The following is a 25,023-nucleotide window of genomic DNA, read 5'->3' as shown; positions in this document are numbered from 1 at the left end:
AAGCATAAAACCTTATTGGCCAGAAACGACGTTGATCTCCTTATTGTTTTTCTTGCACTCTCGCCAGTTTTGCGTGTGAAGTACGCTTAGATCGATTGATCGACGTGCAGGCAAAGCCTTATTGTAGGATTTGTTCTCTTTTCCGAAAGTTCTGAATTCTGATTTCTGACAGCATGAGTAAGTCTGATCGTGTGAAGCAGTGCATGATTCAGGAGGCGTAGTTGTCAGAAATTACGAGCAAGGACATCGTTGAACATTCGTCGTATAGCTAATTCAGAGATCGGATTACAATAACCGTTCGGGCATTAATAGCACTGACAGTAGAACGTACTTGCCCGCATTAGAAAATATATAAATAGGATTAATTAGCTGCTGTAAATGTAATGTGTGGTATCGAGTGCCGAGAGGAGAAAAACCATTTAAAAACATATCGAGATCCTCAGCAGTTGCTGCAAATATATAATTGTTTCCAGTTTCCACCCATGTGATCGATCGATCTGCAGAAACTTCCTTTTGATCCTCCATTTGCAAGCAGTACTGAATTATAAATCCTTTGTGACTCAGCTCCGATCGATCAGACGTTGAACATTGGAACACGCGAGTAGAAAGATTGGGCTCTGTTTCCGTATTAAACAAACGCCAAACGCCACTGATCCAAACGCTCACACTCTCCAGTGCACACTGCACACTGCACAGTCGTGTGGTCATCTGGTGAGCGAGGGATAGAGCAGACATGGTTCTGTGCTTCAAGCTCCTCTTCGGCCCCACGGCCGCCATCTTCCTCTCGGCGGTCGTCATCCTCTCCTGCTTCACCAACGTGCCGTACCTGCAGGTCGGCTACACCGACGAACTCAGCCACTCCTCCTACCTCGCGCCGGCGCCGGTGGTGCCCAGGTGCGACATCTTCCGGGGCGAGTGGGTGCCGGACCCGGACTCGCCGCAGTACACCAACGAGACCTGCGACTTCATACAGGAGCACCAGAACTGCATGCGGTACGGCCGCCCGGACCTGGACTTCCTCAAGTGGCGCTGGAAGCCGGACGCCTGCGACCTCCCGCGGTTCGACCCGCACAGGTTCCTGCAGGTCGTCCGGAACAAGTCCCTCGCGTTCGTCGGCGACTCGCTGGCCAGGAACCACATGCAGTCCCTCTTCTGCCACTTGGCCAAGGTGCGTTGTATAGCAGCCTACTACAGCTGAGTTGGAAGCTGGCTCATGCATGGGCATGGCGATGCGTGGATTTTGCAGGTGGAGAAGCCCAAGGACGTGTCGGTGACGGACAGGACGGACCCGAACATGATCCTGTACTACGAGGGCTACAACGTCACCTTGTACCTCTTCTGGTCGCCGTTCCTGGTGAGGTCGGAGGAGGTCGCCGACCAGCCCGGCGTGTTCAGGCTGTACCTGGACGAGCCCGACGACAAGTGGCTGTCCGTCGCGTCCCGGTTCGACTACGTGCTCCTCTCGGGGGCCAACTGGTTCACGCGCCAGTCCTACTTCTACGAGCGCCGGCGGCTCGTCGGCGGCATGTACGTCGCGCTCAACTTCACCAGCAGCCTCACCAACCGGCACTCGCACCGGATGGCGTTCCGTACGGCGCTCCGGGCGCTCGCCTCCGACGCCCGGTTCCGGGGCAAGGTTATCCTGCGGACGCTGTCGCCGATGTCGCACTTTGAGGGCGGAGCCTACGACAAGGGCGGGGACTGCCGGCGCACGCGGCCGTACAGGGCCAACGAGACGGCGCCGATGGGAGGACTGGAGCTGGAGTTCTACACGGCGCAGCTGGAGGAGTTCAGGGAGGCCAAGGGCCTGGACGTGGTGCTCATGGACCCCACCGCAGCGATGCTGATGAGGCCCGACGGCCACCCCAGCCGGTACGGGCACTGGCCGGACGAGAAGCGGACGATGTACAACGACTGCATCCACTGGTGCCTGCCAGGGCCCATCGACGCATGGAATGACATGCTGCTTCACATGCTGTCAGATTCTAATTAACACAAATTAAGGTGGTTTTGTTTGTGCTCATTGATTTGGTTTAGTTTAGTTTTTTTTTTTGCCTCGATGTGATGTATACAATGTCCTCTACTCCGTGCATCGTGCTGGATTCAGCACAGGTTTGCCCACTCAACAAAGTTGTTCCATTTGTAATAAGGCACTAATTGGAGCACTGAGCGTCGTAATTACGTATATCCGATTGTATTGTTACATAAAATTTTCTTTCAGCCAATTTTTGAGCCATTTGTTGTTGATGTTTTCTTGGAATGTGGTGTTTGATGTATGGGGTAAATCAATATGTGTTAGGCTTATCTAGAAGATAACCAAGCATTTCAAGGGGCATGAATTTCTTCTCCCTATTTCCATCCTAACTCTCACTGGCTTTGTCGTTGCCATCGCCACCGCCTGCCACACAACAACAACATCCTTTATGTTGGAGGGCCCATTACCCGAGATCACCATTGTCCCCACCTCCGCGACCTCATTCTTGGAATTTCTTTCTCCTTTCCTGCTCTCCTTCAAAGTGTTATAAGTATATCATGACTACGATAGTAAGATATGCGCAAAAAAAAATGACTACGATAGTACGAGGACTCCATCCCGGCCGCCCGTCAAGTACCACGTGTCACCCTGTCGACTAACACGGCACTAACCCAACGATCGCAGAAGGATCCCTGGAGTCGCCATCAACGAACTCCACTAGTGCAGCTTACTGTAGGATTAAGTTGTAGTAAACCACACTACGAGAACCACCATCAAGAATCATAGCGCAAAGGAATTGCACTCAACAACATTTAGGAACTTTACAGTTTGTATAAAATGAAATATTCAAATGATTTACTTGTTCATATCTAACAAATCCAACTATTAAGCATAACCCAGGTCCTAATGTCTACTCGCGCAATACTTGCTCCATCAAAGTTAACCGCAGCTCCCAGGGACTCCCATCTAGGCCATCAACTTCACTCAAGTTTGGCATGAGTAATCACCGAGTCTTTATAGCACCTAAAAATAGCTTAACGACGGTACCATGAGTATAAATTATACACATAGGGTTTATTCCAAAATAAATATTTGGTGGATACAAAGGGGGAATAATTATTAGGAGTTTGTAATCATTGCATAAAGTATGGCGTAAGTTAAACATGATACGCCGTGCTCAAGGTGCTACATATTAAGTGAAAGCAATTAAGTGACCAAATAGACATATGAATAGCTCAAGTAAAAGTTACACAAATTCTCTCGCTACTCTGAAACTAGAAGTAAGAACAACTGGTATCGTCTGAGGGCACTCATGCTTTCGAACAAATCTCTGCAGAGGTGTGTTGTACCCACACGAAAGTCTAGGACGAACCTCCATATCCGTGCCCGGATAAGGGTTGCCTCAAGGTCCTAATCCATGAACAGTAAGACGATGAGCCGAGGTACTATCCATTTCCAGCTATCCCAAACTACATCTCGAGCTGAATCCACGTGATTAGTTAGTCACCACTAAATACTCAGCTTGTGACACTCATACATGACATGTGGTCTGTACGATGGTTACTCCGACTCACTATAATAGAGAGACGGTCCTTAACTCGGTCTGACCAACCAATTGTACATGATCCACCAGGCTCCTATGATGTTCGCCTTAAGTACCGCATGAGTACTCCAAGCAATAGGGCTGCTTCTACGTCGCCTCCTTGGGTCACAACACCATCGTTCGTGGTCGCCACCAGCGGAGACACGTCTTCAAAGACACGCCTATGTCCACAATAGCACTCGCTGCTACAACAACAGTCGTCCCATATGTGCATCACTACTACAGGTTGACCTATCACCAACACCTTTATCATCGCCGATATCATTAAAACCGTTGGTGATAGCTATCACCAACGGTTTGTAATACGAATTGTTGGTGATGAGAGTATCACCGCCGGTTCGTAAGAATGTGCGGGTTGATAACTATCACCGCCGCTTCGTCTTACCAACCGGCGGTGATAGTCCATCACTATAGCTGCTTTGCACCACCAACCGGCGGTGATAATGTGCTCCTCATCACTGCCGCCTCGCCATATGAACCAGCGGTGAAGACATTTTTACCGCCAGTTTGTTGTATGATACGGCGGTGATAACCATGTTGCAGTATAAATAAATTCATAACTTTTTTCAAATAAAGTCAGATGAAAACAAACTTTATATAAAAGTTGTGAACCTTGACGAGATCGACAACTTTGTAATTGATGACTTTTTCATTTGAAACCATTTATGGTCCCAGAATTTTGTTTGAAGCACTCAAATTTTGAAATTCAAATTTTTTGAATTGTACAAACAACCTTAGATGAAAAAATGACCAAAACCAAAGTTGTAGATCTCGATGAGATATACAACTTTGTAGTTGACAACTATTTTGTCACGCGCCCGCAAGCAGCACGCGACACTTTAGGATCTTTGTAATGGTCGAGTGACACAAAACACCCCATGTGACAAACCAACGCATATAACACTCGACATCATGCCCATCTATCAAGATCATTATTATTATAGGAAAATACATGATACATGGAGTATACACAATTTTAGTTTCTCCCACTAGGTTCAACTCTTCGGCAATTCACTCGAATTCTTATAGGAGTTAACTCATAGCTTATCTTGGATTCGCCCAATCCAAGGTCTACTATGCAGCGGTGAATAGAGCATTACCTGACGTCCACCAATGCAACAACACCTGCAAAACAACTTAACGGTAGCACTGTGAGTACATTTCATACTCGCAGGACTTAAGTCCAACATAGAGATATGTGGTGGATGCAAGGGTATTATCAGATATTTGTACATTTGTAGAAAAGCATATCACGTTTCTTAAGATGACATGCTATGGGTTCATTATTAAAGATATTAGCATTAAAAGGTATGATATCCAAAAGAGTGGTCAACATCATTAACTGTAACATCATCAAGTTCCATCATTACACTACCATGGGTATATTGAGTAGGAACAACCAAAGGGGTCCATCCTGAGGGACTTCAGGCTTTCAAAACTCTGTAGAGGTGTACAACTGGTATTCACACGGAAGAACGGGACTAACCTCCATACCTTGTGCACAATGTAAGGGTTGCCTCACGTCTTCCAACCTTTCCCTAAATTGGCCCGAATATCTCATGAAAGGTTCGACTGGTGCTCGGTTAGTTCTAGTGCTTCCACCCACTTACCAGCGCCACCTTCATGCCAGTCTCACGGATAGACCAGTCATAATTAGTTACTAGGCTTGCCACCCCCATCCGCGACATGTGGTCTGTACGACGGTTACTCGGACTCACGTATCCCAATGCATGGTCCTTAACTGCTCCATGAGCTATGTCACTTGAGATCCCACACTCACAATGACCTACCCCTCGCTTGAGAAAGAAATACCAAATTGATCATCATGTTCATGTATCAAAATTAGGTTGAGTCCTTAATCAAGATTAGGGAAGACACACAAGTTGTAACCCTCATTCATTTTAGTAGTTAATTAACCCGGTGTAGCAACCTACACGCGCAAGCATGAGTTCCCTTCTCATACTTGACTTCTACCATTGCTAAGCATGTAAGCAATTAAATGTTACCAAACCCATTGATTAAGAGAAGGCTCTAATTACAAGTGAGAAAATCTAACTTAGTGAAGCATCATTGAGTTGATTAACCAAATCTACATGAAATGCATAACTCATAATGAAACACAATAAGTATCCAAAATAGAGAGTGGGGTGCCTGCCTGGTTTTGCCGCTCGAACGAATTCGAAGTTGTGTAGATGACCACTCGCACACACGTCCTCACGCTACTCGGCTCCTAAAAGAAGACGAAGATCGAGATTGAAGATAACCGATGGGAACTTGAAGACAAAGGCTTGCTTTGAAACATGGGAGGAGACATCTAACTGTGGCTCTACTATTGCACTATTTGCAACTAAACCTATCCTAGTATTATTGACCTCTTGGGTAAGCTATCTAGGCAACTACATCATTTCTGTTAGCTTGACGGACACTCCAACCAAGGTGGTGGACACTCAGTCGGGTTGGGCTTCAAGGTGACTTAGGTATGGCTTGGCTCTATTTGGGTTGACGGACGCTCCATTGGAGGTAACAGACACTCTGGTAGGAACTGGGAGGTTTCAGGTTTGCTGGGTTGCTGAGTCTATAAATCAACGGACACTTCGTGAGAGGTCACGGACGCTCCGCTAAGGGCTCTATGCTCTCGGGTTGTGGGGTTAGACACTCTTATAAATCAGCGGACACTCCGATGAAACTACTAACACTCTATTGACTTAGGTTGACAGAAGATAAGGCTCTGATGGGTGGTTTTCTAGGGTTGGCGGACACTCCGCTAGATTGACGGACACTCCATCAAATGGTTGACAGAACCTATGTTCTTGGGTGATCTTGGTGTTCAAGCTTAGATGTGCTGAGCTGTGATCTATGCATGTGCAAGATATCTCTAGGGTAGCTTAGGTGGCTTGTTGGGCTCAAGGTAGCTAGGTTTGAAGCTTGTTTTGCTAAGTGTGGCTATAGGTTTAGGATCAAACTTAGAGATATGAAGATATGAAGATAAAACTAAGAGATTGAGATGAAATCCTTAGCTCTAGGATTTGAGAGCTTCCGTAGCCAAAAACTTGAAGATCCAAACCTTCTCCATTCCTGCTTCCCCATCCATGCATGACTTGACTTCATATGAACTCTTTCTTGCAAACATTCCAAAAGGTGAATCAAAGGATAATCCATGGAGTTGTTGGATGATTGAGCTAGAGAAGAACTTCTTGAACTTACTTACATATGATGGAACCACCACCAGCAAGAAACTTCCAATCTTGCATCACAAACTATGGATTAGATCCTTGGGTGGGAAATCCAAGAAATGAGGATGGTTCATCTTGAGCTCACCATGAAGGGGTTGAGGGGGTGAAGGGTGTCCATGTGTTGCTGCCGATGCTTCCCTCCTTCCTCTCCCTTCCTTCCTTCAATCTTTCCTCCAATCCCTCTCGTCTCTAGCTCTTAGGGTTCTTGCTTGCTCTTGAGTGAGTAGAGAGAGAGAATGTTGCAAATGGGAGGATGAGTGATAGAGTGTGGCTTCAGCTGAGAAATATCTATCCCATTTCGTGTTGACATGTGGATCCCACTTTCATAAGTGGCAAACAACTAATTTCTCACTTTCTGCTACTGATCTGATATTTATCGGATACTCCGGTAAATCTAGCGGACTGTCTGGTAGCCTATAGTCTTTGTTGAATTGATTCAACTATCAAGTGGGTTGGCAATGGAGACCAAGTTATTATGTCTTGATGTGATCTCTGATGTTGAGTTTGTGTTCATAATGTCAATAGGATGCCTCCTATTCCATTTGAGGTTCCTTTCCTTGCTTGGAGTGTGAGCCTGACTATGGTCATCCGGGGATGATTACGATTCATCTCTGGTAGGTTCTTAGTGATCATTCACTTTTAGAGCACTAGGGATCTCCACAAAAGTTAGGGTGATTGCTTTCTTTGATGACCAAAAATGACTGCCTAGGTTGTAACAAACTCGGGTCGTTACAAAATGTCCTCTCCTTAAGATAGAGCTCGTCCTTGAGCTCGCCCGAGGTTACATGGGGAACTTCATGATAGGTGGATACCTAGTGGTGACTTTTCTCATTTTACTAAAACACGGAGACTTTTTCCTCTCTAGGATTCCAAGCATCATCTCATCTCTCACTTAGCCTAACATCCTTGATCAACGTATCATGGGTTCTTCCCATTCGTACTCAGTCATATTCCAGCAAGTTTTCTAGGACTAAGGCTTTGGGTCTAAGGGAAAGTTGTCTTTTGGCATCTTCGCATAGTGTTGACACCAAAGTTTTGTTCAAGAGGACCTCGAGGTCTGAATTTGTCAAAGGAAAGCCAAAATATTCAACAAGATCGGCTAACCAAAGTTGCCATCAACATATAAGGGAAATGGGCCCCATTGACAAGCACGATAAGGCAGGAAGCAAGAGGATACGTCGGACTTCATAGAAGGGAAAGATTGAGGTCCAAGTTATCATAATTTAGGAAACTTTATTTTCTTTTCCAAGTTTGAGATCGGTCTTATTCGACTAGGACTCGTAGTTAAGCCTCGGGTATAAATATTAAACCGTGGCTATTGTAATAGACATCTATCATCATATCAATCAAAATAGTACCTTTACTTTTTACCGGCCTTGTGCCACCCTTAGGAGTAGGAGTAGAGTAGATTTCGACGAGTTCTTCGGGCAAGTAGGGCTGCATCAACTGATTGACCTCTGACTTATTTATGAATATCCGTCACCGCTTATATTATTAATTGTAAGGCTACATCAGCTGATTGATCTCTTGCAAGTCGTAGTATAAGGTTTCAATCTATATCGTTGTTTGTAAGGCTACATCAGCTGATTGATCTCTTACGAGCCATGGTATAGGTTAATTATCGATATTGTGCTAGATGGTTTACTGTTTGGCATAATATCACCAATTACTAAATCTAGATTAAAGGTTTCTCGGTCCTTATCTTTCGATCTATCATCTGTTATCCGTTTTAACGTTAAAATCTACTTTTGACGTTAGATCTTGTTTTACTTGACCGTTTTACCTCTACCTAGATCGATCATAGCGAGTGTTTGGAGTCCTGTTTCCATTAAGGAATAGGTTTACTAGTCATCGACCTCTGATTTATTGTCTTCATTATAAACCTATTGGTAGCACACTAGATCGGGTTTCGGTGGATAATGGATCTGCTCATTAAGGGGGATATGGCGTCATCCACCCGCTATGTATCTATCGACTATTTTAGCCGATAGCTTGAGCTTTCACGTGTATGGCACACGTCCATGATTCTGTCACAGCACAAGTAGATTTATATATCGCTAGACTTGTAGTTTGCCATTCTACTATCAATGCTGCATCAGCTGATTGACCTACTGGTAGTGCCGTAAATTGGGTTTGGTCAGTTTGTAAATTTATTTATGCTTTGATGGTTGAATGTTCGTGCGCTATATGATAAATTTACCTAGATCGACCTCCCTTGGCTAGTTATTTATGCTTTCATGCTCGTAGCACGTGTTTATGATCTTGTCTCAATATGGATAGATTTATATGCTTTGAGAGTTTAATTTGTTACCAGTATCATGGCTGTCTTTGATCCGTTCGGCCGCCTCTATTGTGTTGATAGATTAGATTTGATGAGCCTATAGATTCATTTATATTAAGACAAGTGATTGACCATGTGTTATGCATTATGTTTACCTTGGAATCAGCTATTATGCCGGTAGCCTGTGCATTGCTATTTTATTGGCTTTTATTTATTGTACTTGTTCTTGCCTTGATCTCTAAGCCAGTACAAAGTATAAGTTGATGCAGATGTTCTTCTTTCATATCAATTGACTACCATGTTCTCGCATATTTTATGATCATTGGCATTGAATCTACATCATTTAATATTTGATAATTGCCAATAGTATCTGTCTTTCAATATCTTATATTGTGGACATACTGGATATCAACTATTTAGTCGATAGCCTTATTGAATCGGCTATATAGCTGTATATTTGGAACTGTCTGGAACAACACCGACATGTTTCACCTTAGATTACTGATTACCTTTCTCTCCTTATCAATTGTAGGGTCAAATTGACTGGCACGCCGTAGGTTTGAATCAACCGGTCCTTTGTCCTAAGCCCAGAGAGAGCTCAGGATCTGCTCCATGTGGTTTCTCTCAGCTTGCTGTGTGTCCTGGCACCCTATCACTTTTTGTCGTCGACACACTCTTGGCACGCCCAATGGGATCATAATCGTCAACATGGATAATCAGACGATCCTCAAGGTCAACTTTGAAGACTTGCCCGATGAGCAAAGGGCGCTCATTGATAAGGCAGCGGAAGAGTTCCGAGAGAAGTGGTTGTTGTCTTATAGTAGGACGCATGATTTAGTTGTTCAGAAGACTCCACTACCAAGGGTCCTCCTGCATGGGCAGAGCGATCCGAACAAGGAAGCTGAAGCTAGAATTGCAGCCTAGATGGTCCACAAGACTGTTCATGAAGCCTTCATGAATCACAATTAGGTGCTAGCTAATACAATTGGCAATGTCATAAAAGAAGTTTTCTTCTGAGCGCCGGTTGATCAAATAGGACCATCATATTTTAATGGCTTGAATCCTTTGGCTATGGGAAGCGGTGTGTCTAGTTCTAGTCAGTAGCCGAATGGTGGATAGTTTCAACAGCCACCAATACAACAGCTTCTGGGAGGACAAGCTCAGGATCTTCAGGCTTAGCCAATAGCAGGGGGAAAGATCAAGCCTTGCCAACAGCAGGGGAGCAAGGTCAAATGATAGGAGGGCAGCCACCAGCACAGCAATCGCCAAGTGCCCCTATCACATAGATGAATCAATAGCCTACTGAACAAAACCAAGCCTATTCAGTCTAGCAGCCAACCTCTTCGGCTACTCAGCAGGTTGTGCAACAGCCGGCTTAGGGAAGATTCAGTACTTCCTATCAAATGCCTCAGTCGGTCCATAAAATTGCTCCATTAGTACAGAGGATCATCATGAATGTTGATCCTAATTACTTCAAAAGTCGATTACAAGGATATGCAACTGACAATGCTTGGATCAACTATCTAGAGGGATATCACCTAGTTTTTTTATTCCAGCACATATGAGCTCAAGGTCATTAAGCTCAAATACAAGGATCTCAGGCTCAGGCTCAAGGGCAGCCGAGACAGTAAGTCACTGGCATGGATGCTGATAAATTTGTTAATCAGATCACTGCTATGATATAGAGCCAGTTTGTTCTAAAGCCTAAAGGATAGGTTAGCTCTAACCAGTGCCCATACCCGGGCTAGTATGATATTGTGCATCTCCCGCCATGCTACAGAGTCCTAGATTTCTCCAAATTCACTGGGATAGATGAGATGACAACCATGGAACATATCAGCCGCTATCTCATTCAGCTCAAAGAAGCATCTATTGAGGAGTCACAAAGTTAGATTCTTCCCCTTGTCCCTGTCTAGACCGGCCTTTAGTTGCTTTTCATCACTAGAACCAAACTCAATCACTGGATGGGCCGATCTAGAGAGCAAGTTCCATGCATACTTTTACAGTGGGATAGGTGAGAAGAAAATTACAAACTTGACAAGCATGAGACATAGGAACAATGAGTCAGGCTCTGAGTTCATTCAAAGATTTAGAGAAGTAAGGAGTCGTTGCTACTCGTTGAATCTGTCTGATGGCCAATTGGTTGAATTGGCCCTTCAAGAGATGTCTCCACTAATCAAAGAGAAATTTGATGGCCAAGAATTTGAAAGTTTAGCCTATTTAGTTTAGAGAGTGTCTGCCTTTGAGAATCAGCATCAGGCCTTGCGCAAAGAGAAGTATTTGAAGGGTACTACTGCTATGACTGATCCCTATGATGTAGATTCTGATGGGGATGATCCAGAAGTTATGATCGTTGAGTGGACATAGGGCAAGGCTCATGTATCTTGTCCATGGGTGAAGGAATCAGAAAATACCTATGACTTCGATGTCAAGAAGGCCGATAAGATCTTTGACTTGCTGTTGAAAAAGAAGCAGTTGAGATTACCTACAAATCATGTGATCCCTTTGGCTAAAGAACTTAAAGGGAGGAAGTACTGCAAGTTTCACAATGCTACTAACCATAGTACCAATGAGTATAGAATCTTCCACTTTCACATTCAGAAGGCCATCGAGCAAGGAAAGAACAAGTTTGAGCCAACCAAGAAACCAACAATGGACATAGATAAGCATCCTTTCCTAGGGGTGCATATGGTAGAGTTTCAGTTGGCTAAAGGAAAGACAAAGGTTTTGACATCGACTAAGTCTAGAGAAGACGGGTCGGTCGACCCCAAGGTTCAAATATAGGCTAATGAGTATGAAGATGCTAAGAAAGAGCGTGATCAACAAAAGGGCTGATATGAACTAGGTGAGACATCCAGAGCTGGTGCAATGCGTCCTCATGTAACTTCCAGGATCTTATTGAACAAGTGGCAACACCAGAAGAAGAAGGACTACCAGCGCTGGCTTAAAGAAGAAGAATATGAACGTCGGTGCGAGGAAGAAAGGTACGAAAGAGAACAAGCAGAGTTATATTGGAATTGTCCTTTCTTCCAACACTGCTGGAACAAAGGCTTGAAATTTCCCACGAGATGTAATTGCCCAGAGTGCGTAATCAATATTCAGAGTTAAGGCAATCTTAAGCCAACCGCCATTCCATCCATGAATGTTTAAGTTATCAATCTAATAACATGGATCGGCGTGGAAAAACGAAAGAGTTCATGATCGGCTAGGTAAGCGTGCATGTGATCAAAATTGGGTTGGTCGTGATGGAGAGAAAGAGTATGTTTGGCAAGAAGGCCAATGGTGTCTAGGAGGTCTAATAAGGAGCCAGAAAAGAAGAGTTCAATGCTTGAGGAACAGAGAATTAGAAGCTCAAAAGTATAACAGACCTCAGACATGGTGCGTCAAGCAAACAACTGATAGGGGTAAGCCATTGACTAATATTGATATGGTCTTCATCCTACCTGCAAAATTTAGAGCTCCCTCCAAGTATGAGCAAGAAGAATCCGATGAAGAAGAAAAAGGAGAAGCTGTTTAGGGAAGCAGCTAATCGGCTGGATAGAGCCGATGAAGTCGAGCCAATATGTTATACTGTGTTGACATTTGGTGGTCTACATGCTTCGGCTGCTACCACACCACCTAGAGAACATAAGTCTGCATAGAGTTGCTAACAATAAATTTGGCGCATTAAAGTTGGGAAGCAATCAGGTTGCAACAATGGTGTCTCTAGCCAAATATGCTCCTAATGCTAGTACGAACCCTCTCATATAGCGGGGTGCATGTGGCAGAACCGCCCAAAATAATGCACTTACGGAGGCACTCGTCTTCCGCCAGACACTAAGCACCCCAAAAGCGAGCTACAGCGGGCGAATTCCATCGGGCACACCCCAAGGGAGAGCCCGAATAGTCCACATTTTCCCCCAAGGATCCAATAATGAGAATGAGTTACAATACTTAATCTATTTCATACATCCAGAGCTCTTAGAAATTCATTATTACATTGCCAAATTTAGAGTGCAGAATATTAAACAGTGGAATGATAATAAACATCTATCGATAATGAACAAGGATTCATCTATGCCCACCAGAATAATCCTTCACACAACGGGTACTCCTCAAGTTTAACCTGCAACATGGGTAAATAAACTCTGAGTACACAATGTACTCGCAAGACTTATCCAACTAGTGGGAATAATTTTCTGACTCTAAGGGATATGCAAAGCTTTAAGGTTTGCTGGGTTTCTTTTTGAAGAAAGCAATGCTAATAGTGAATCCTTATTTATGTTATTATTAGCAGTCATGATTAATTCTTTATCTAACCATTCTATGTAAGCACCTATTCTATTTTCAAGCAAGGGTTGAGCAATCAGTTCTATTTCAACACCTTTCATCTTTCAGTTCTTACTATGGTGCTAGACTGTAGACAAGCCATACCGAATCGCCCGGCGATTCATGAATCAATGCCCCCAGCTGGGTACCCCGAAAACACACACCCCTCTTGTACCCTAGGCACAAGCATGACCAGCCCATCACTCTCCTATCATGGGGTCGAGGTCCTCGTCCAAACTTAGACTCTAAGCCCCTGCTCCTGAGTCCCGGACTCAGTGCGGTGCAAGGAACTCCATCATCCCCGCCTCCAATCAGTTGGTCCAGAAAGAGCCAGAATCCATGACAAGAGAGCAACAAGTCTTCCCTACGCCCATACCCAAGTATGTGCTCAGGATAATAAGTCTGTGACTTGCCTAGAACCCAATGCAATGGCCGGTCCTTAACTGACATAGACAGGGAAAAAGTGTAACCAAGCTATGCCCTGTTGGCCGCAGGACACAACCTCTTACACCCACCAATACCCAAACCATATCACTACCCGGTCACCATTTTTTCCTTTCCACCAGTTTATCATGAGTGATCATAATTTTCACCTATTGTGAGTAATGATAGGTTACTCATGCTACCGATACCTTGAGCATAGCAGCTACTCGACATATACTAGTAGGACTCATAGGTAAGTATATTTATGCATGTAGTTTTTATAAAATGCCTGTAATGCACATCATATATATATATATATTCAGTGATCATTCAAAAATAGGGGTTATGCACTGGGGCTTGCCTTGGGCAGGCGGGGTGTCAACAAAGTCAGCAACGAATGGCTCCGAAGCTCCCTCCTATACGAGAACCTCCTCCTTGTACTCCTCAATAATCTCATCGTACTCCTGTTCGTTCGTAGGCACGAACTCTACCAACTCGTGATCTACATGCATGAAATGATGATGCAACACTCAGTAACATGGCAACAACAACTCTTAAAATAAGAATACATATGTCAAGCTACTAAGCTAGTTCTACTAACTAAGGTGCTAAGTTACCTATTGTTACCACTAACAAGTAAGAAACATGACATGTACTATCTTAGCAACTAAAGGTATTCTTACTCTTAATACCAATTTACTCTATATATGATAAAACAAGGAGTACTAGCTACTCTATTTATCATCCTACTCTAGTGCTACAAAAATTACATTGAGCCCACAATAATCTAATGAGCCTACTATAAAAATTTTATGGCTAAAGCTATCACCAATTTGCCACAAACATTCCTACAAATATTAAGCTAAGTAATACTAAGCTTTCTAAATTGAATTCATGAATCTATCATTATCATAGCTAACTGTAAGACTCAGTTATTACAGACTATTGCTCAAAGTGTGCTGAACAACCCACATCAAGCACCACTTATTGACAAGCGTGGTGAATTTATGAAGGGACACCCACTGTCATTCTCTCATACAAGCGAACCACTAGAAGCTGATGACTAGCTTAGAGCTGTGGAGCGACAATTGGACATAGCTCAGTGTGATGACCATGAGATGGTGCTTTTTGCGTCCGGCCAACTCTAGGGCATAGCACAAGACTGGTGGGAGTCTTACTAGTATGGATGTCCCAACAATGTTGGATAGATCATGTAGAAGGAGTTTAGCGAGAGCTTCAGGTCATACCACATTCCCACAGGTGTGATAGAACTCAAGCCAGATGAGTTCTAGGCTCTCAAGCAAGGATCTATGACTATGTGTGAGTATCGTGACAAGTTCACTCAGTTGTCGCGCTATGCTCCAGAAGAAGTGGATAATGATGCTAAGAAACAGAAACACTTTTTGAAAGGATGGAATGATGGAGTTCAATTGCAGTTGAAGACTGTTGTGTATCCTGATTTCAAAACATTGGTGGACAAAGCAATTATAATTGAGAACAAGCATCGATAGATGGAAGAGAAGAAGAGAAAGCGTGACCTTCAACGCTAGTTAAGAAACACTCGTCTTCATTTTGCTACACAAGCAGAATATCAGTCACGCCCTATGAATCTACTTGGGAGTATAGATTAGGATCAGTATCATCAACCCAATGATGAAGTGTAGCATTTTAGTTCTCAAGAGCCATGTCTGTCACCTCCTACTATCACCTTGATGAAGACTAATACTTCTACTAGTAAGGAAGGTTATGATTGTGGTGAGATTAGACACTATAAGAATGATTGTCTTGAGAAGTTTGCTGAGAGTAATCAAAGCCAAAGTCGACAGCAGCAGGAGCCAGAATGGAATGTCCATAAGAAGCAGGTGCAAGAAAATAAATTAAAGCGAAACTACATCCCTAGAAGTCTGAACAATGTGGATATGATTACCACTCGTGGAGCTTAGGAGGTCATTTATGGTTTGATTGTAGTAAACTCAGCCACTGCTATGGTGTTGTTTGACCCCAGTGCTTCAATTCATTCATCTGTAGGAAATATGTGGAAGATCATAAGATAACTATGCTTCCAATGAGGAAACCCGTGATAGTTAAGTCTCCAGGAGGAGAAATGAAAGCAAACCGCATATGCTCAAAAGTTAGTCTTGACATAAAGGAGGTAAACTCCGAGGCAAACCTTATTGTTTTGGAGTTAATGGACATTGATGTTATCCTTGGAAAGGGATGGTTATCTTCTTGTAAAGGAGTGATTAAGTATGCCCAACGTTCAGTGCTTCTAATAACACCATTAGGAGAAAGAATTGAGTATGAGGGTATTCAACCTACACCTAAGGAATATGAGAATGACCTATTAGAATGTGTATACTTAAAGGATGTATACCACTTAAGGGCTTCATCATCCAGAGTAAGTATCCTTTGCTCGGTTGATAAGTTATTGGATCATCTACGAGAAATGGATGCATTCATCAATATGGCTCTGTAATTCGAGCTATCCTCGGCTAGGAGTCCAATCTTCAACATACCTAGGACAAGTAGGCATTGATGACATAGGAATGAGATATCTAATAACTACAGATGGTTCTATGGAGCTTTAGGAAATCCTAATGATATACTAAGCATAACAAGAAGGTTTGGATTGAAGAAAGATAATGATGTGATAGGAACCCACTCAAAGATGTGAGAGAAACTCAGAGTATTTAATAATGAGGTTTGGTTAGAGGTTCAAGGGAAGTTTATCCAAGACCATCAAGATATTCATAGTGTTACTGGAGAAGGTTTAAGTTCGGATCAAGAGACCTCAGCTAAGTTTTTGAAGGAGTAAAAAAAAAGAGGTTGAAGTAAAACCTAAGTATTAGCTTTGCTAGATCCGAACAAGAGCTTTATATCCACTAGGATGCACCCTGTCAAGGTGTGGGATATGTTCATATGTAGGAAGAAAAAGTAGAGGTTTATGCAAGAAAACATGAGATGGAACATCTGACGTATGATCTGGAGTTATCCATTGTAAAGTATGGAAGTACTATCTTCTTGGACATAAAAGTGACATCTAAGTGGATCACAAGAATCTAAAGGATATCTTCACTAAGATGGTTTTGAGCTTGTGACATCATTGTTGGATTGAAGTAATCAAGGTTTTATGATTTGGAAAAGTGCTATCACTTCGAGAAGCAGAGTTGCGGTCGATGCCCTTAGCAAAGGAGAGTTATGCTAAGAAGATTCAGACGACACCATGGATTTAGAAGTGTGCTTGAGAGTTGAGTAGCTTAACCTAAGCATATATAGTCATTAAAGTTTTAAAGTTGGTGACAGAGCCTACTTTGGACCAAGAAAGTGAAAAGGCTCCGTTGGAAGGTGAACATATGAAGAAAGAGAATTGATAGTATGGACTAAAAAGGAAAACTGGCCTAGTGATTGGAGTTACTTGAGGGGTGTTTGGAGTACCTGTTAGAATCTTGAAATCATTTTGGAAGGTGAATATCTCTAGAAAGAAACTTGATAATATGGACTATAGTGGAACATGATGAGACCTGTTGCATAACAATTGGGAATAAGTTGGAGATTGCATCTCTCAAAGTGACACCTATGAGGAGTATAACGAGTTCTGATGACATATTAGTCGATGGCCTAACAGTTGGAAGTTCTCCGAGAGTTTGTATGGAGTACGTGAGGTGGGTGAATATTTGGATGTGCCAAGGAACAAAGACCCTTAGAGGAGTTGGGTGTAAAGAAGGATCTTACTCATGTAAAGTACCCAATGAAATTTTAGATATAGTAAAGGGATATACTCGGAGTAAGGTTATCAAGTCGTGCAAGCATCAATGGAGTGTTAAAAAGGATCTAGAGGCAAAACACCTACATCTCTTTGATCACCATCGACCGAATCTCGAGGACGAGATTCATTTTAAGGGGGGTAGAATTGCAACACCCTAAAATTTATATGTTTTTAAAATAGCTTAAAATGATTTAATTATGCATTTTGTGAGCATGCAAATTTAAAAAATAACAATTTTGTTAAAATTAAAATTTATCATAAGGTCTAGCTACATGTTTATGCATTTATACTGATGCATATTTATTTTTTTCTTGTGATGCTTGGGTTGATCAAAATTTCAAAAGAATTTGAATTTGATTGGAATTTGTATTTGAAAACAAAATTAAAAAATAGAAAATCACTCCCTCTCTGTTTTAGCCCAGCAGTGGCCTGTTTACTTCTCCTTGCTACCTTCTCCTGGCCTGGCACACTCCCACCTCCTCCTTCCCCGCTTAGGCCAGAGCATCATGGCTCGGTCTAGCCTTCTCTCCCACGCTCTCTCTTTTGTCCCGCAGCAGCCCAGCAAGCCGGCTTGCTCTAGTTTTTCCTCTCTCGGCCTGTTTCCTCACCCCCAAGCCATAGGCCTAGTGCGCCATCATGGCCCAGACCGAAGCCTATGCAGGCCACGCCGCACCGTGCCTCCTCTTCCCCTGCGCGTAGCCACTGATAGGTGGGGTCCTCTGAACAGTCTTCTTCCTCCTCGCGTCATAACCGCATCGGCCACCGCCGCCAGGGAGTCCGCTACCTTCATGCCACGTCGCCTTGTCATGTTCTCCAAGCTAACCGCCCCCATAACCCCTGCCATACCCATTTTTTACATCAATAGCCACCCTTCACTCGAGCCACCGTGCCAAGCCATGAAACCCTAGCACCGCCATCGAGCTGCCGCTACGTCGTGCACCGCATCGCTGTCTATCGCTCCACACTCCGATAAGTCACCTAGCCGACATCGTTGTTTCCTTCTCTATCTCCTGGTGTCTTTGGTTCGTCCCACCATAGCCCGTAGGCCTAGATGCAACTAAGCCGGCGAGCTTGCTTGATTTCCGGCCATGGCGCCGCCGCGCTTGGTCCTATTCCGGGCGGTTAGATTTAATGCTACTGTTTATGCTACATATTTATGCTACTGTTAAATATATTTTCAACTTTTGAAATTTGAGGTTATATTTAATCTATTATTTTATTAAAGGAAATTTTGTTTAATTCATAACTTCTTCGTTATAGCTCTGATTAGAGTGTTTTTCACGTCTGTGTGTTCGTAGTAACGTGTAGAACATCTTTAAAACCTTTTTACTTAATGTTTATTATGTTTGGTGTACTGTTCTAATTTAGTTCTATTGTTTGCTTCGTGTATGATTGCATGGATGCTTGTGTGGTGCTTTATGATCATGTCCAGTCGGTAAGCTTTATGTGTTGACCAAGCAGATCTTTAAAGCTTTGGACTAGAAGAAGGATCAAAGTTTAATGTAAGTATAGCATGTGATCATCCTTGTTGTCCTATTCACTTTAATAATATGATCATATGCATGTGTCTACCTTGGCAACCGTAGTAATTTCCCTAGCTATTTAATATCTTGGATTCCTTGATACCTGTGGGTTTATGCATTGGGTAGTATGATGCTAGTGCTCAACTGAAACCATGATATTGTAACTTGACTAATGGTATATGCAATAAACACTAAAAGATGCTTTTTAGCAACATGGAACAAGGGGGCTAGAGCATTGGGCTATTTTTATGGTGCTCTAGATTCCTCTCCCTAAGGACTTATCTGTAAGCGAACATGCAGGACTTACAGTACAACTGTGAGGGTTATATGGCTTTGGCTTTAGCTCAGTATTAGGACCTTTTCTAGCTTGTTAGAGGTTACCTTTATGGCATAAGAATGGCTTGATGAATTGAGTATAGGATAGCCTCTACTCTTATGTGTATAGCCATGATGGAATTGTGTCATTCGATAGGGGGTTCCTATATCTGTTTGTCGAGTGAATCTAATGGCCCTAACTTGTTAGATGAACCTTTGAAAGGCTTTATAGTGAACCATGTTGACCTTCCTCGGAAGCGGGTCAAGAGATTAGCTATAAATCATGACTCATAGTGAAAGTGTACAACCTCTATAAAGTGTAAAACTGGTATATCAGCCGTGCTCACGATCACGAGTGGCCTTGGACCCTTATGGAATAGATGATGAACACTGAAGATACAGATGATAAAGATGCTCACTAATGATTATTATTTTTGCTATTCATTATTCATGTTTACCTGATCATGTGTTTACATGGGCTTATGGATAAACTTGTTGCTACTCAATTGCTAAAATTGTGACTCACTAAAAGCTGACCACAGTAAACCAGTGTCATCCTTTTGAGCCTCATGAAGCCTATGTTATATTTGTTGAGTATAACATGTACTTATGCTTGCTTCATTTTTATTACTTTGGAAAAATCTCAGATGGGTACCAGCTTGCTAGAGTTTGGAGGAATTAGGCTTGTGATCAACCAGTCTGTTGTCCCTGTGGAATTAGAGTTTTCACTCGAAGATTGGAGTTGTCTTTTCCGCTGTTTGCTGTTTAAGGTTATATCCTTTATACTAAGTACGTTATATAATGAGTATTGTCTTTCGATATTACCCTTATTTTTAGCTATATATATGAGATTTGACTTCCTAGACTCACATATGGTGTGTATCTGGTTTTGTTCTTAAAACTGGGTGCTACAATTCATTTTAGTAGTTAATTAACCCGGTATAGCAACCTACGTGCGCAAGCATGTGTTCTCTTCTCATACTCGACTTCTACCGTTGCTAAGCAAGTAAGCAATTAAACGTTACCAAACCCATTGATTAAGATAAGGCTCTAATTACAAGGTGAGTAAGTATAACTTAGTGAAGCATCATTGAGTTGATTAACCAAATCTACATGAAATGCATAACTCATAATGAAACATAATAAGTAACCAAAATAAGGTTCATAGTGGTGGGGTGCCTGCCTGGTTTTGCCGCTCTAACGAATTCAAAGTTGTAGACGACCACTCACACACATGTCCTCATGCTACTCGGCTCCTAAAAGAAGACGAAGATCAAGATTTAAGATAACTGACGGGAACTTGAAGACAAAGGCTTACTTTGAAACTTGGGAGGAGACATCTAACTGTGTCTCTACTATTGCACTATTTGCAACTAAACCTATCCTAGTATTGTTGACCTCTTGGGTAAGCTATCTAGGCAACTACATCCTTGCGGTTAGCTTGATGGACACTCCGACCAAGGTGGCAAACAGTCCATCGGGTTAGGCTTTGAGGTGACTTAGGTATGGCTTGACTCTATTTGGGTTCATGGATGCTCCATCGAAGGTAATGGACACACTGGTTGGAACTAGGAGGTTTTGGGTTTGCTGGGTTACTGAGTCTATAAATCAACGGACACTCCAAGAGAGGTCACGGATGCTCCGTTGAGGACTCTGTGCTCTCGGGTTGTGGGGTTAAACACTCTTATAAATCAATTGACACACCGGTGAAACCATGGACACTCCATTGACTCAGGTTGACACAAGATAAGGATCTAATGGGTGGTTTTCTCGGGTTGGCGGACACTCCACTGGATTGACGGACACTCCATCAAACGGTCAACAAAACCTATGTTCTTGGGTGATCTTGGTGTTCAAGCTTAGATGTGCTGAGCTATGATCTATGCATGTGCAAGATATCTCTGGGGTAGCTTAGGTGGCTTATTGGGCTCAAGGTAGCTAGGTTTGAAGCTTGTTTTGCTAAGTGTGGCTATAGGTTTAGGATCAAACTTAGAGATATGAAGATATAAAGATAAAACCAAGAGATTGAGATGGAATTCTTAGCTCTGGTATTTGAGAGCTTCCATAGCCAAAAACTTGAAGATCCAAACCTTCTCCATTTCTACTTCCCCATCCATGCATGACTTGACTTCATATGAACTCTTTCTTACAAAGATTCCAAAAGGTGAATCAAAGGATAATCCATGGAGTTGTTGGATGATTGAGCTAGATAAGAACTTCTTGAACTTACTTACATATGATGGGACCACCACCAGCAAGAAACTTCCAATCTTGCATCACAAACTATGGATTAGATCCTTGGGTGGAAAATCCAAGAAATGAGGATGGTTCATCTTGAGCTCACCATGGAAGGGTTGAGGGGGTGAAGGGTGTCCATGTGTTGTGGTTGATGCTTCCCTCCTTCCTCTCCCTTCCTTCCTTCAATCTTTCCTCTAATCCCTCCCTTCTCTAGCTCTTAGGGTTCTTGCTTGCTCTTGAGTGAGTAGAGAGAGAGAGAATGTTGCAAATGGGAGGATGAGTGAGAGAGTGTGACTTCAGCTGAGAAATATCTATCCCATTTTGTGCTGACATGTGTATCCAACTTCCATAAGTGGCAAACAACTCATTTCCCAGTTTCTGCTGTTGATCTGATATTTATCGGATACTCGGTAAATCTAGCAGACTGTCTGGTAGCCTGCTGTCTTTGCTGAATTGATTGAACTGTCAAGTGGGTTAGCAATGGAGACCGAGTTATTGTGTCTTAATGTGATCTCTGAGGTTGAGTTGGTGTTGATGATGTCAATAGGATGTCTCCTGTTTCATTTGAGGTTCCTTTCCTTGCTTAAAGTGTGAGCCTGGCCATGGTCACCCGCGGATTATTACGATTCATCTCTGGCAAGTTCTCAGCGATCATTCGCTTTTAGAGCACCAGGGATCTCCATAGGAGTTAGGGTGATTGCTTTCTTCGATGACCAAAAATGATTGCCTAGGTTGTAATGAACTCGGGTCGTTACATATTTCATTAGAAATCATTTATAGTCTCAAATTTGTATCTAAAGTTTTAAAATTTTAAAAACCAAAATTTTCAAATAACCTTGGATGAAAAATCGATCAAAACCAAAGTTGTAGATCTCAATGAGAACAATAACTTTGTAGTTGATGAGTTTTTCATTTGAAATCATTTGAGGTCCCAAAATTTCAACTAAAGTTTTGACGTTTTGACATTCGAATTTGTTAAACGACCTCGGATGACGAAACAACCAAAAGCAAAGTTGTAGATCTTGATTAGAACAATAAATTTATAGTTTATGACTTTTTCATCTGAAGCCATTTAGGGTTCTAAATATTCATTTTGAATCATAAAAAATGAATACTAGGGGAATGGATATGCTATATAGACAAAAGTGACGTAAGGATGGAGTGGTTAGAGGAGCAAAGGATAAAGGTCCTGGTACCATGAATCTAGAGCTAGTGGGGGCGCTTCCTAGGATTGAAACAAAATTTTTGGCTATTTTTTGGCCCATTTTTGGGAATTTTGAAAATTCAAATCACCGTCGGCTGGTAATACGAACCGACGTGATAAGCTATTATCACCACCAGTTGCAAACCACCTGTGATGAGAATGTCATCACCAACGATAGCTTACTGCTGAGACCGAAAAACGCTAGTGATGGGCTTTACGAACCACTTGTGATAGGTCTGAATATAGTAGTGCATCAACGACCGTGTTGTGCCTCTTGTGTGCCACCTATCTACTATTGGTCTTCATCAAGGTCAAGTTCTTTGTTGCTGAATTGAGCATTACCATCACTGCCATACCTTGCATTTAGACTGTTTGCCTTTAGTTAGAGCATTCGCCTGACTTGCTTGCCTTCGGTAAGAGCATCTATCCGGATTGCTCATCTTTGGAGCCCTAACCAAATAAAATCAAATTATTTTGTCATCAATACGCAAATCTACCAAGTAATTTTGGATCCCTAACCAAACAAAATCAAATTGTTTGTCAAGTTCATCTAGGGTTACAACCAAATCATTCAAAAAACTTCAAATGAAACATGGACAAAATGAAGGGAGGAGAGGAAGATTACCTTGCATCATAGGATCCAAACCAAGATTTGTAGCGGTAGGTGCAGATTAGATAGATTAGAGAGGGGACAAGAGGTATGGAGTGAGAAACATCCCATTGTTGTTTTATTCAAAGAGAGAGGAGAAGGAACAGTGCCCAAGCAGGCAATTGGGAGTGGCATTAAGTCTCTAGGTCTTGGTGCCACGCCCTGTAGCATCAAGCTGGGCGCTGCATGCTTTGGTGCCTTGGTCCAGGAGCTCGGTGCTGTCATATGCTTTTGGGGTCAAACCTCCTACCACGTAAGCTTCATGTCCATGCCACGTGTTGCAGCTCGGCGCCAAAGGATATGGCGTCGAGACGTGTAACCTAGGCACCATTGCGTTTGGCACCAAGGTCTGGGGTCCATTTCGGTAAATTTTTTCGGCGGGGTAAAAATGTAAAATTCTTAAATAAAAATAAAAGAACTAAAAAGTAAAATTTTGATGAGACGAGAGGAGGACAGGTGGCTAACTTCAAAACTAGATACTTGATCCCTTTAACTATCAAAATCGTTCAAACTACCTCCCTACCCTAGTTTGGAGTGGTTTTGGCGTGGTTTCATCTTTTTTTAGTTAAAAATTGGTATATACATTAAAACCACATAAAATATCTTTAAGCTTTTAAAATTTCCAAAAAAATGTTCTAAAGATAGATTGGGATATGTCAAATCAAAATAAAATATTTAGAGCTCATGAAAGTATCTCCAGATTCTTCAAAAATAGACTTAGCTCTAGAAAAATGCAAAAGTTATAAAAAAACTAGAAAATTCCCAAAACATTTTAATCAATATATAAACATGTTTTTAAAATCATCATAATAAAAACATAATAAACAACTAGCACTAATGCATTCAACATTATGTATGTTGCATTCATGCTAGTTGCATCTCATATTTTTACCATGCAAAATTTTAAAATAGGTTTATACATCGGTTAGAATGTTTTTGGAATTTTCTAGATGGTTTTGGATATTTTTTATTTTCCTAAAAGTAAATCTATTTTTTAAATCATTAGAGTTATATTTTATGAGTTCTAAATACTTTATTTAGATTTGGAATATATTATCTAGCTTTAGAATTTTTTTTGATTTTTAAAAGTGTGTAGTCATTTTCTATGATTTAGAAACTTTATCAATGAAAGTGCATTTAGCCCTTGAGTGGGTTTTGGATGATTGAATGACAACGTGATTAAAGGTCTAACCTATTTGCTAAGTGTTGGATAGGAAGTTGATTATCTCACAGGTACTTAATAAAAGCCAAAATGATGTATTATTGTATAAACAATATAGTTCAAGCATAAGACAATAATATAAATGTAATTTATGCAAGGCTTAGTCATTGTGAGATTTCTATAATTCATGAGAAAGCAAGCATGTTGAGATTTAGTTAATGAGACATGAGTGATTGCATATGGAATGGTCTCATATTTGAAGCTTGCTATACAAATGAAAGGATGAATTATGGACTTAATGAATGATTCAACATAAAGTGTGACTTGATGGCTTGAGATGGTG

General features: G+C 42.1%; 1 protein-coding gene across 1 annotated transcript; it reads left to right on the top strand.

Moving 5' to 3' along the window:
• The first annotated feature begins 733 nt into the window (after nucleotides 1-733).
• On the top strand, nucleotides 734-1,993 carry LOC136458624 (protein trichome birefringence-like 20). Its single transcript, XM_066458561.1, has 2 exons — nucleotides 734-1,168; nucleotides 1,247-1,993. The coding sequence occupies exons 1-2, from the start codon at nucleotides 734-736 to the stop codon at nucleotides 1,991-1,993; spliced, it is 1,182 nt and encodes a 393-aa protein (XP_066314658.1).
• The last annotated feature ends 23,030 nt before the right edge of the window (nucleotides 1,994-25,023 follow it).

The sequence above is a fragment of the Miscanthus floridulus genome, chromosome 6 (genome assembly GCF_019320115.1).
Source record: "Miscanthus floridulus cultivar M001 chromosome 6, ASM1932011v1, whole genome shotgun sequence".
Taxonomy (NCBI): Eukaryota; Viridiplantae; Streptophyta; class Magnoliopsida; order Poales; family Poaceae; genus Miscanthus; species Miscanthus floridulus.
Note: the sequence above shows the minus strand (reverse complement) of the source record. Positions and strands in the feature narration are given on the sequence as shown.

Coding starts and splice junctions, on each gene's coding strand:
- LOC136458624 (XM_066458561.1), top strand. CDS start 734: ATGGTTCTGTGCTTCAAGCTCCTCTTCGGCCCCACGGCCGCCATCTTC. Junction 1,169..1,246: donor TCTTCTGCCACTTGGCCAAG/GTGCGTTGTATA, acceptor TGGATTTTGCAG/GTGGAGAAGCCCAAGGACGT.